The sequence below is a fragment of the Rhinatrema bivittatum genome, chromosome 4 (genome assembly GCF_901001135.1).
Source record: "Rhinatrema bivittatum chromosome 4, aRhiBiv1.1, whole genome shotgun sequence".
Classification (NCBI taxonomy): domain Eukaryota; kingdom Metazoa; phylum Chordata; class Amphibia; order Gymnophiona; family Rhinatrematidae; genus Rhinatrema; species Rhinatrema bivittatum.
Genome location: NC_042618.1, coordinates 236,584,033 through 236,596,814, shown reverse-complemented (window position 1 = coordinate 236,596,814; position 12,782 = coordinate 236,584,033). Strand labels below are relative to the sequence as shown.

General features: G+C 51.3%; 1 protein-coding gene across 2 annotated transcripts in view; it reads right to left on the bottom strand.

The window, feature by feature from the left end:
- The window catches only part of KDM5A (lysine demethylase 5A), a 331,505-nt gene that overhangs the window by 240,094 nt on the left and 78,629 nt on the right, over nucleotides 1-12,782 (bottom strand). For both annotated transcript variants that reach the window (XM_029599940.1, XM_029599941.1), the window contains 2 exons: nucleotides 9,213-9,301; nucleotides 7,898-8,056 (listed from right to left, as the gene is read on the bottom strand). In XM_029599940.1, coding sequence (XP_029455800.1) covers nucleotides 7,898-8,056; nucleotides 9,213-9,301 — 248 coding nt within the window. The remainder of the gene's footprint in view (nucleotides 1-7,897; nucleotides 8,057-9,212; nucleotides 9,302-12,782) is intronic.

Below are 12,782 nucleotides of genomic sequence, written 5' to 3'. Positions count from 1 at the left end.
ATGGATCAGTCCAGACAGTGGGTTATGTCCCCAATCCAGCAGATGGAGTCAGCCAAAGCTTTGAGGGGGCGTCACCAGGAGTGCTACTACCCCCTCTGCAGGAGTTCAGTATCGAGAATATCCAAGCCCGAGTAAAAACAAGAACCCCCATATTGGATCAAGTTTAATGAACGGCAACAATCAGCCGTAGAACCCTTCCCACCAACGGGTGGGGGGACAAAAAGGTCAGCGTGTCAGCCCCAAAACAGAACTGTGACAAAACAGGGAAGAACTGAGCAATCATGAGAGACAGAAAATACTACCGTCCCGTATGAGAAAAAAACCCCGTCGAGCAGGAATAGGACCCAAATGCGGTGGGCGTCTGGACTGATCCATGGTACTACAGGAACGAAAATTAGCAGGTAAGGAATAATTTTCTTTTCCCTGTACGTACCTGGATCAGTCCAGACAGTGGGATGTACCCAAGCGTCCCTAAACCGGGTGGGGTCCTGCGAGACCCGCTCGTAGAACCTGCTCACCAAAGTGTCCAAAGACCGAGGAAGCGAGGTGAAGACGATAGTGTCTGGAGAACGTGTGTAACGACTTCCAGGTGGCTGCCCTACAGATTTCTTGAGAGGAGACCGAGCGGGTCTCCGCCCAAGAGGCCGCCTGAGAGCGTGTAGAATGCGCAACAATACCGGGCGGGGGAGTCCGTCCCACCCCAATGTAGGAAGCGGCAATGCCAGCCTTCAACCATCTGGCAATGGTCGTCTTCGTGGCCTGAGCTCCCTTCCGAGGGCCGGACCAGAGGACGAAGAGATGGTCAGAAGTCCGGAAATCATTCGTAGCCTCCAGATAGAGGTGTAGGGTGCGCTTGACGTCCAGAAGGCGGAGAGACCTCGGTTCCGAGGAGGAGAAGGAAGGGAGCTCCACCGTCTGATTCACATGGAACGCGGACACCACCTTCGGGAGAAAGGAGGGAACAGTGCGAATCGAAACCCCGGAGTCCGAGAACCGGAGGTAGGGTTCCCTGCACGACAGGGCCTGCAGCTCCGAGATGCGCCGAGCGGAGCAGATAGCCACCAGAAACACCGTCTTGAGAGTGAGATCCTTGATCGTCGCATTCCGCAGTGGTTCAAACGGAGGGCCAGACATGGCCCGTAGCACCAGGTTGAGACTCCAGGAAGGACAAGGATTCCGCACCGGAGGCCGCATGTGTTTGACCCCTTTGAGAAAACGGAGAATATCCGGGTGTTGTAGCCGGGATCCCCCGTCCCGCAGGAGCGAGCCAAGGGCGGCCACCTGAACCCGGAGAGAGTTGTATGCAAGCCCCTTGTCCACCCCTGCTTGCAGGAACTGAAGTATCTGAGGAACCGAAGCCTCAGCGGGACTCGTGTTCAGGCCGGCACACCACAGCTCGAACACCTTCCAGACTCGCACATAGGCTACCGACGTCGAAGTCTTCCGAGAACGCAGCAGTGTTGAGACTACCGCCTCCTGGTAGCCCCGGCGCCGGAGGCGGCGCCTCTCAAAAGCCAGGCCGCAAGACAGAAGAGTTCTGCCTGGTCGAAAAATACCGGGCCTTGGTGAAGGAGGCGGGGGAGATGTCCTAGACGGATGGGTCCGTCGATCACCAGTTGGATCAGGTCCGCAAACCAAGGTCGTCTTGGCCACTCCGGGGCGACGAAGATCACCGGTCCCTGGTAGACCTCTACGCGGCGGAGTAGTCTTCCCACCAGTGGCCACGGCGGGAACGCGTAAAGGAGCAGGTTGGCCGGCCACGGGAGTACGAGAGCGTCCACGCCCTCCGCTCCCCGCTCTCTCCGGCGGCTGAAGAACCGGGGAGCCTTGGTGTTTCGTGCGGACGCCATGAGGTCGAGGTGGGGGGATCCCCACCGCCGAACGAGCAGCTGCATCGCCTCGTCGGAGAGGGACCATTCCCCGGGGTCCAAAAACTGACGGCTGAGGTAATCGGCCTGGATGTTGTCCACGCCCGCGATGTGCGAGGCCGCCAGACGGGCCAGATGCCGCTCCGCCCACTGCATCAGCATCTCTGTTTCGAGCGCGACCTGCGGACTGCGGGTGCCGCCCTGCCGGTTGATATAGGCCACCGTTGTCGCATTGTCCGATAAGATCCTGACCTCCCGGTTCTGGAGGAGAGGCAGGAAGTGCTGGAGCGCTAATCTGACCGCTCTGGTCTCCAGTAGATTGATGGACCACTTTGATTCCTCCGAGGACCACGTTCCTTGCGTGGCGCTGCGGTCGCAGACCGCTCCCCAGCCTACAAGACTGGCGTCGGTGGTTACCACGACCCAATTTGGCAGATCGAGAGACACGCCGCGGGCCAAATTCTCCGGATTCATCCACCAGGTCAGACTGTTTCTGGCAAACAGCGGTAGGGGAAGGAGCACCTGGTAGTCCTGCGAAAGCGGCTTCCAGCGGGATAGAAGCGCTCTCTGTAGAGGCCTGAGGTGCGCAAATGCCCAAGGGACCATGTCGATGGTGGAACCCATCACCCCTAGGAGCTGCAGGTAGTCCCAGGAGGTGGGAACCGATAACGCAGAAAACCGTTGTATGTGTTCCCGTAGAGCTTGCGCCTTGTCCTGGCGTAGAAAGACCGCGCCCACACGGGTGTCGAAGGTCGCCCCCAGGAAATCCAAGCGCTGCGAGGGCACCAGGGAGCTCTTGGAAAAGTTCACCACCCATCCTAGGGACTGCAGAAACTCTATGACTCTGGCCACCGCCTCCTGTCCATGCCGAAAAGACTTCGCTCGAATGAGCCAATCGTCCAGGTAAGGATGAACTAGGATCCCCTCCTTCCGCAAGGCAGCCGCTACCACCACCATGATCTTGGTGAAAGTGCGCGGAGCCGTTGCCAGCCCGAACGGGAGAGCCACAAACTGGAAATGTTGATCCAGAATCTTGAACCGTAGTAGACAATGATGCTCCCGGCGAATGGGGATGTGGAGGTAGGCCTCCGTCAGGTCCAAGGAGGCCAGGAATTCCCCCCGATGCACCGCCGCGATCACGGACCGCAGCGTTTCCATGCGGAACCGAACCACCCGAAGTGATTTGTTGACTTCTTTCAAGTCCAGAATGGGCCGGTAGGAACCGTCCTTCTTTGGCACCACGAAGTAGATGGAATAATGGCCCGATCCCACCTCTCCGAAGGGCACGGGCGCAATGGCGCCTATCTCCCAAAGTCTGTCCAGGGTCAACTGCACCGCCTGTCGCTTGGTGTCCGAGCCGCAAGGGGAGAATATGAACCGTCCCTTTGGAGCGCGTACAAACTCCAACGCGTAACCTTGTCCGATGGTGTCCAAGACCCACTGATCCGAGGTGATTCGCGCCCACTCCTCGTAGAAGAACGCCAGTCGCCCCCCGATCCTGGGGACGGCGGAGTGGGCGAGCTGAACATCATTGCGAGGACTTGGGCGGAGGTTGTCCAGCTGCGGGGGCGGGACGCGCGGGGCGGCGCCCGCGAAAGGAGCGAGACCAGGGCTGAGACCTGGGGGCAGAGGGCCTGGTTGCCGCCGGTCTGTAGTTCCGGTAGCGCCGTTGCGCTCTGGCTCTGGTCCGAGTGGACGGAAAAGTCCTGGTGGAACGATACCTGTCCTCCGGCAGGCGATGAACCGCATTTTCCCCCAGCGTCTTGATGATTTGATCCAAATCCTCCCCGAACAGGAACTTGCCCCTGAATGGCAGGGAGCCCAGGCTCGACTTGGAGGATGTGTCCGCCGCCCAGTTGCGGAGCCATAGAAGGCGCCGTGCCGCTACCACCGAGGCCATGGAGCGGGCGAGGACCCGAAACAGGTCATAGGAGGCGTCAGCGCCATAAGCAACCGCCGCTTCCAGTCTATCCGCCTGGGCGGCCTCCCCAGCCGGTAGGACCTGAGAGGTGAGCAGTTGTTGAACCCAGAGAAGGCTGGCCCGCTGGACCAGCGAGCTACACATCACCGCTCGCAAGCCTACCGCGGAGACCTCGAAGACCCGCTTGAGGAAGACCTCCAACTTGCGATCTTGTGCGTCTCGTAAGGCCGCACCCCCTGTCACTGGGATGGTTGTCCTCTTCGTGACCGCTGTCACCGCGGAGTCCACTTTCGGTACCTTGATGAGATCGAGAAAATCGTCCGGCAGTGGGTAGAGCCTCTCCATGGTCCGGCTGCCCTTGAAGGAAGCTTCCGGGGCATCCCACTCCCCGGTGAGAAGCTGGAGGAAAGAATCATGAATGGGAAAAGCCCGAGCCCTCGGCCTCCGGGCTGCCAGGACCGGATCCCCCTTCCTAGAGGAAGTGACCACAGCGGGCGCTACGGGCGCGGGCGGCTCCGGTGGTGGATCGAGGTCCAACTCCTTAATAACCTGTGGCAGGAGGTCCTCCAGCTCTTCCCTCTGGAACAGACGCAGCGTGTGCGGATCATCACCTTCTGAAGTGGAGTCCCCTTGACCCGGGTCTGCCGGATCCGATCCAGGGGAACCTGGTCCTGTGCCCGCAGTCCCCGAGCTTCCCGGGAGCCGGGCGCGAGCGGGAGGGAGGGGGGCCCCCACACCCGCCGGAGCGGGGGGGGCCGGGGGAGGCAGAGGGGCCCCCGCGGGTAGGGAGGGCCGCGGTATCTTGTGTGGAGGAGGCCCCGTGGGAGGCTCAAGGCTCTGCAGATATGCCGTGTGCAGCAAAAGTATAAACTCTGGGGAAAACCCCTGTCTCCCGGAGGGGGGCTCCGAGGGGGGGGCCCCCGGTGGGACTGTCTCCGGGTCCGATTCGGGGAGTAAATGTGGCGGGGACTCCCCCGCATCCCCGGTCCCAAACGCCGTCTGTTCCCCTTCAGGGGGTGCAGAGTGTAAAATGGCCGCCGTTCCCGCCAGGAATGGGGGAGGGGCCGGCCCCCGCCGCCCGGGCAGACCTGCTAAGCGGGGGAAATCGATGAGGGGCCGCGAGGTGCCCTCCCCCCCGGGGAGACACCTCGCACAAATGCCCTCCCTCGAGATCCGCGAGCCCAGCTCGCCGCAAGCAGAGCAGCGCTCTGGCCGCGGCATCGGGGCTGAGCAGGTAAACAGGCCCGGCAGAATAAACCACTCGGCAGAGCCTCGGGGGGGGCCGAGAACGGAAGCGCCGCTGCGGGAGGGGGCCCGGACGGCCTGCACAACCCGAAAGGAGGAAAAACGGCACCGCGGGGGGGCCTCCTGGCCGCGCGACCCGCCGACGACGCTCTCCCTGCCTGCCTCTGCAGCCCACGAGGAGCCGCGAAAATGGCCGCGGGCAAGGGAGAGAAAACGCGGAGGGGCCGGTTCTAATGTCCTCCGCGAGCCCCTCCGTCGAAGATCAGCTGCAAGCAAGGAGAAAAGTAAAGGCAAAACAACACTTACCTACCCCGCTCGCAAGGAGAGAAGAAGAAGAGAGAGCAAGACAAACACCGAGGGAAGCCACGCCTCCCAATTAGAGCCCTCTAAACTTTTTTTTTTTTTTTTTTTTTTTAAACAAACTTGATCCAAAAAGAAGTAGGCAGAGAGAAAAGCAAATCAGAGAAGAAATACAAGAACTGCCTGAGGTAATCGGGAGCAACCCGGATTCACTACTCGCATCTGCTGGAGTCAGAAGATACTGAACTCCTGCAGAGGGGGTAGTAGCACTCCTGGTGACGCCCCCTCAAAGCTTTGGCTGACTCCATCTGCTGGATTGGGGACATAACCCACTGTCTGGACTGATCCAGGTACGTACAGGGAACTCTGATTTGGGTAGAGTCATTTTCTGACTCACGTTGAAGACTACATATAAAATTGATCAGGCAACATCTCAACACTCACCGACAGAGGATTTAACGAGGACGAATTCCCTGATGAAAGGTCCCTGGACAGACTTGAAACGTGGCTGCGTCGGTCATTGATTTACAACATCAGATAAGTCGGGATGTTGATTGAGCTTGTGTTCAAGCCTTTTTCACATTTATAATGCTTGAGAGGTCGATACAGCTTGTTTAAGCACTATAAACATATTGGGGTATTTCACAGATTACCGGGACAGTTACATTAATTGTTTCAGTTTCTTATGATGTGAAATTCACAGTTTCAGCAAAAATTCTTTTTGAAAAAAAAATGAAGGATTTCATCACTTGGTGTTTTTACACTATACTTTTAAAAAAATATGGATGGAGGAGGTCAGTTTATGAATATAATATAACTGTATCACCCTTCGGGGGGTTCATGATACCAATATAAGAAACGTTCCTCTTCTTATCAAAAAAAAATTTTCTGTGACTAAAAAAAATTTTTTCTGAATGCTAGTTTGAATGCTTTACCCTGGATTGGGGCAATCAATATTATATAAATTGTGGTAAAAAAAAATTTCCAAGAGGGTTTCGAGTGTGGTTTATTCAAATTTTGGTAGGAATCCCTCATAATTTATTGGGTGCCATTGAAAGAATTGTATATCTTTTATGACATCACAGCCAATAGGGACCAATCAGATATAGTGAATGTGAAGTAAATTGTTACACTTTTCTTAACATGGCTAATTCTACAGGTGCAGGGTAATTGTGAAGAAGAAACTCAAAGTGACTGACCCAATATTGAAATTTATATACAGGGTATGCATGTCAAATGTACCTTTTGATTAACTGTAAATAAAAAATACAGTTTCCTTTTTAACAGTGGATATGTGAGCCTTGCAAGGGGCATGTATACCGAAGTATGCCAGAAGTCAGTCATTACAAACGACAAGGAGAGAATTAATGCACTGGTGAAGATGCATGCTGAAGAATAAGCCTATTATGAGAAAAGTACCAATATTCAGTGGCAACAGAGAGGTGATACTGTCACTGTATAGGTCTCTGGTGAAATTTCATTTGGCATATTGTGTAAAATTCTGGAGACCATGCTTTCAAAAGAATATAAACTTGGTCCAAAGGGTGGCTACTAAAATGGTCAGAGCAGAGCATGGCCAACGTCAGTCTTCAAGAGGCACAATCAAGCCAAGTTTTTAGGATATCCACAATGAATATGCATGAGATAGATTTGCACGGAATGGAGGCAGTGCATGCAGATCTATCTCGTGCACATTCATTGTGGATATCCTGAAAACTGGATCTGTTTATGGCTCTCAAGGATTGGCGATGGCCATCCCTGCCTTAGAGGAATGGCAAAATAGGGGAGATATATTAAAAACATTTAAATACCTCCAAGGTTTATATGTACAGAAACTTTCAATGGAAGTGATGTTCTAGAACAAGGGACTATGGCATGAGGGTGAAAGGGGATAGCCTCGGAATACTCTAAGGAAATATGTCTTTACAGAGATGGTAATGGATGCATGGACCTCACCATGAATATAACAAGAATAGTATCTGAATTCAATGGGATAAACACAGGGGATCTCAGAGGGTGTGGTAGAAATTGTAAAGCTGGATTAGTTGAGTGGCTGGGCAGAAAAGACACGCCATATAGACTTTTTCTACCATCACTTTTCTATGTAAAAATGTAGGATCCATAATGATACGAAGACCGCAGACCAGAACTGAATGAGAAATGATGATGCTGAGGTGGGGTGGGAGGGCAGTAAATAATGGTGAAAGGACGACACAAGCAGTAGGAGAAATCATGGGGAAAGACAAAAGCTTGTTTTTTACCTAAGCTAAGGTCCAGATGGTAGTCATTTAATTATATATCTGCGAGTCAGGAGGAGATTTAGTGAAGGACAGGTAATGACAGAAAGATCAGAGTACAAGTAGCAAAGAAATGATAATACCAATAAAGTCGTACATAAATAATGAAGACCTTGAAGTATACATGATCAGACTAACAAAAATTGATGAGCTTAGCTATTTCTATGCTGATTCCTTCTCATGTAACGTTGTTTTCAGAAGAAAAGGGTTTGCTCCTTTGCTTCAATCTGGGGGAGAGGGTGGGGGATGGGAGTTGATTAACTTACCTCAGCAATACATTTGGGACATCTCCAGTCTCCTTTGGGCACCTCAGAGAGTGGTGGGATAAGGCAGAACGTGTGATAACTATCATCACACCCATCACACAGCAGCAATCTGTCTTCACAGTCTCCTCGACCACAAAACAAACATACATACAAATCGACCTGGAAAAAAAAAAAAGTGGATGAACCATCACATTTATATCCAGGCTGCATGATAAAGCACCTTCTTGCTCAGGTCATTTCTTGGCAGTTAACGCAGTTCAAACTGAAACAGATCGAAAATTCCGGCATATTCCAGCACCACACAAGGTGGTGATGCCTTACATGAATTTCCAATGCCACTGCCAGGCTGATGAGACAGGGGTGGCACACGACCTGCTCTGTCACATCAAGAGAGGAGCTTCTTATGAACGCAACTCTTCTTAAGGCAAATCTTAGGCTTGATCCTTCCCCAAATGCCAAGAAAATTAATCATGACAAGTCATGAGGAGTCATGAGGAGCGAATGCACAATCTGAACTGCTAGCTTGCTTCTAAAATCTATGACACTTCACAAACTAAATGGGTTTGGTAACAGAATGAAAAAAAAAAATTGAAGAGGAGTAACAACAAAGTTCAGAGCAGTAAAAGGGAAATGAACCAAAAACTTCAAACAGGCAAGTCAAAACCTATGTCACAGGGAAGGAAAGTTTCCAAGGGGCAATCCAACAAACTTGAGAAATGAAAGGAATAATAAAAGGGACGAGAAGTTTCAAATGGTGATGCAGCAAAAAAAGAACTTAGACAGTTGGCAGCTCGGCACTAAGTGAAAGGCTGTATTGGATTAGCATTACAGAGCACAGTTTTTCAAAACTGGTTGGAGTATAGACATTTGCCCACATAAGTGGACCCGCAGAGATTTATGCTAGTATATTATAAACTGTGGGATGGGATGGAAAGAAACTTACAAAGTTGCCGGCCCAATGGTAATGCTGAACACAGCTATGCAGAAGATCCCTGGTATGATCTCCCAAGTTGGGTCTTCCACATCTTCAGTCAGCTAGAGAAGCTGTACAGGCAGTGTTCACAGCCCCGGGAGAATGGGATTTGTGGTCATCATTAAGGGAGACACCTGAAGGCTGAATTTAGAGTCCATGCTACAGGATTTCCAGAAGGTGTCCTGATGCATGGCTCCTGGTCTCAAGACAATTGTTACAAAGACCAGACAAGGATCAGCAGGAGTGAGAATCATTAAAATATGGGACAAAATCCTTAGGAAGTTGTGAATGAAGATTCACTGGTTATGCATGAACTGGAAGGAAAAATATAAACAAACTTACAAAGTTGACAGAAAGGGTTTCTTTCCGATGCCTCATCTGCATGCCAAAGGCTTCCAGTTTGAACCCTTTACGCTTTTTCAAGACCTCCTCTGAAAAAAAAGGTTATACATCAGTTAGTAGGCTCCCTTCCACATTAGAAAATTCCCAATAGTAACAAGCTGTAGTTTCCCGTCCTTAACTCCATCAATTCTATTGAAATACCCCTAGCAGTAAATCCTCCTTATAGCAGATTTGATGAGCTGAGATTTCTCCCTACAAGGTGACAAGATTTCAGAGGTAGGTAGGAGGGGATGGCAGGGGAGGAAAGATAAGGCTGGTGACAGTCTTCAGAATTCTTAATGGTGCACTGGGTGGCTCCGGGTGGGAGTATAGGGAAGGGGAGAGAGGTTCCGCTTCAATAACACAGTTGGCCCCAATAAAGAAAGTCACTCCTATGACACAAGGAAGCAGGCGCAACAAACCTTAGGTTCACCCCAGTGACATGATGGGCCCCAACCCCAGGCAAACATCTACCTTGTCCACCCTTCCCAATGGCTCTGATTCTGAGCCTAGAGTAAATTCAGGCAACTTTCATAAAAATGTTAGCATGGACTAGTTCATATCCATGCATATTTCTGCTCGCAAACTATCCTCTTCACAGCACCATCCTCATAATTCAGGTTTTGTGAGTGCTAAAGCAGTGGGTCTCACCTCCAGTCCCCAAGAACAGCAAGCACATTTTGTTTTCAGAATAACCAAAATGTGCAAATTAACCAATACTATGCAAATATATCTGATGAATATTTGTTATGGCCACCTTAAAAATCAGGTTTGTTTATGGCCCCCAAGGATCTGAGTTGAGAACCCCAATCTAATTCACCTTTAAAGATGTTTAGTGCCTCTTATAATAGTGAATTTTGAAGGCAGTAAAAATGTAAGTAATGCAGAGTTTGTGACATTAGTGAGAACAGAAAACACTGAAAATTCTTTCATAAGCCGTCATGTTTTGGGGAGCTGATTCCAGCAGAAAGACAAAAAAACACTCCCAAAATAGCAAGATTGTTTACTGTATATGATTTTTTCCCATAGATAGCAGGATGAATTAGCCATAACATTTGGAGGTGATACCATCTAGCAGAACTAAGCAAACAGACTTCTCTCTCTCTCGCATAGCTAGTACAGCCTTTGCTCTACAGAGCATTTGTGGGAACTCCCACTTGGACTTTGCTTCGTGAGCCACCTCAGTTGATTCTAGAGCTAAATCTAGCTAGGTAGTCAACTTTTCAGGAAGGCAGCAGGTATTTAGTATGGCTAATTCAATCTGCTAGCTACGTAAAACAGTTTGCAGATCCTTTTAGGGATCAAGTTGGAAAATTGTAAGATTGCAATCGTGGGAGGGAGTATGGATGGGTGTGTATTCGGTATGAGTGAACTTATTCCTCATGGAAGTGGAAGGCTGGCAGAGGTGGGGTGGGTGGTAAGTGGGTGGAGGAGGGGTGTAATTGTGGAAGAGAACATGGTTGAAGCGGGGATGTTTTGGGAATAGTGAGATGGGAATTATCAAGTAGGTGTTTGTATTTCAATGTAATGGGTTTGGGAAAATGGGGCCAATAAAGATTGTTTCTTGGAATGTAAAGGGGCTTAATACTTTTGGAAAGAGGAAGTTCCTCTTGAAGGATGTAGTACAAATACAGGCTGACACTGATGTGTCAGGAAACACACTTAAAAAAAAAACATGAGAGGCTAATAGCTATGCGGCTTTTCCCCCCAACAGTTTTTTGCGCCTGCCACAGTGAAAAATAAACATTCAGAGGTGGGGGTGTTATTCTCAAAGGATATACCGTGTTTCCCCGAAAATAAGACATCCCCCAAAAATAAGACCTAGTAGGGATTTTGCCGAATTCTTAAATATAAGACCTCCCCCGAAAGTAAGACATCCCTTGTAAACAGGGGCGGATTGACCTATCGGGGGATCGGCCTTCCCCCGGTGGGCCGGTCAATCCTGTGACGTCATTTTTTTTTAATTTTTTTAAAATAAAGTTTGCCAAAGTATTAGGGGCAGACGCGAGCAGTGGTATCCGGAGGGGAGCCGATGCGCCCGGGCGCAAGGAGGCTCATGCGGCCGCTGAGCCTCCTTGCCCGAAGAAAAAGATCGCGTTCAAATGCGCTGATGCTCTTTCTCCTTCCTGCCTGTGCGGCCCCGGAAGTAAACGTTGCCGGAGCCGCATGGGCAGGAAGGAGAAAGAGCATCAGCGCGTGCAGAAGAGGAACCGCCGCGGGCTGCTGCGAATCCCAAGTCGCAGCGGCCCAAGAAGAGGAAGAGGGCCGAGGAAGAGGCCCAAGAGGTTCAGGGCCACTGCAGAGCCCATCCTGCGGCGACCCGCGAAGAGAAGGCCTGCAGTGGTATCCGGAGGGGAGCCGATGCGCCCGGGCGCAAGGAGGCTCATGCGGCCGCTGAGCCTCCTTGCCCGAAGAAAAAGATCGCGCAATCGAATGCGCTGATGCTCTTTCTCCTTCCTGCCTGTGCGGCCCCGGAAGTAAACGTTGCCGGAGCCGCATGGGCAGGAAGGAGAGAGCATCAGCGCGTGCAGAAGAGGAGCCGCCGCGGGCTGCTGCGAATCCCAAGTCGCAGCGGCCCAAGAAGAGGAAGAGGCCCGAGAAGTTCAGGGCCGCTGCAGAGCCCATCCTGCGGCGACCCGCGAAGAGATGCCCAGAGGTGAGAGAGAGGCTGAGGGTCTGTAGAGTGTGTGTGCGTGCGTGTATGAGATGAGTTGAGAGATTGTGTGTGGGAGTGAGGATCTGAATGTTTGCAGAGGCAGCATGTGAGAGCCTCTGTGTGTGTGAGAGAGACAGCGTGTGACGGTGAGAGCCTTTGCTTGAGCAAGACAGCATGTGGGAATGAGAGAGAGCCTGTGTGTGTGAGCGTCAGACAGCATGTGCCAGTGAGAGGCTGTGTGTATGAATGATTGTATGAGAGACAGCATGTGACAGTGAGAGTCTGTGTGTGTGTGAGAGAGAGAAATGCATGTGAGAATGAGAACCTGACTGTGTTTGAGGGAAGAAGATGGAGAGAAAAGAAATACGGAAGAAAAAAGGACAATATAAAAGGAATTGGCAAAAAAATAAGAAAGGGAAGGTGGAAAAAAAAAAGCCTGTGACCAACCGATTAGAAAACTAACATCAGCCAGCAAAGGTAAAAAAAAAAAAAATTACTTTTTAGTGATTGGCACATGTAATCTTTGGGAATGTGCAAGAATAGCACTTTCTCCATGCGGATCTCACAATGTACGAGATCAGCATGGAGGAAGTAGAAGCCCACGGGGCCTGCACAGAGGAGGCAGCAGAATGGGCTTCAGTGTCAGTAGCAGTAACCGGCGCCTCCCCAATAGCCACGCGGCATCAGTGACAGTGGCAGCAAGATTACTGACATCTGGGGATGGTGGCAGTACCAGTCAGGGGACCCCTTCCAAGCAGTGTGCAGAGGTTCAAAAGCAGCAGAGTCAGCCCAAGCTGACTACCATGAATGCTGCACACTCCTACCTCTCTCTGACAGCACACTGGTGAGGCATGGCTGACGCAGGGGCAGCCAGC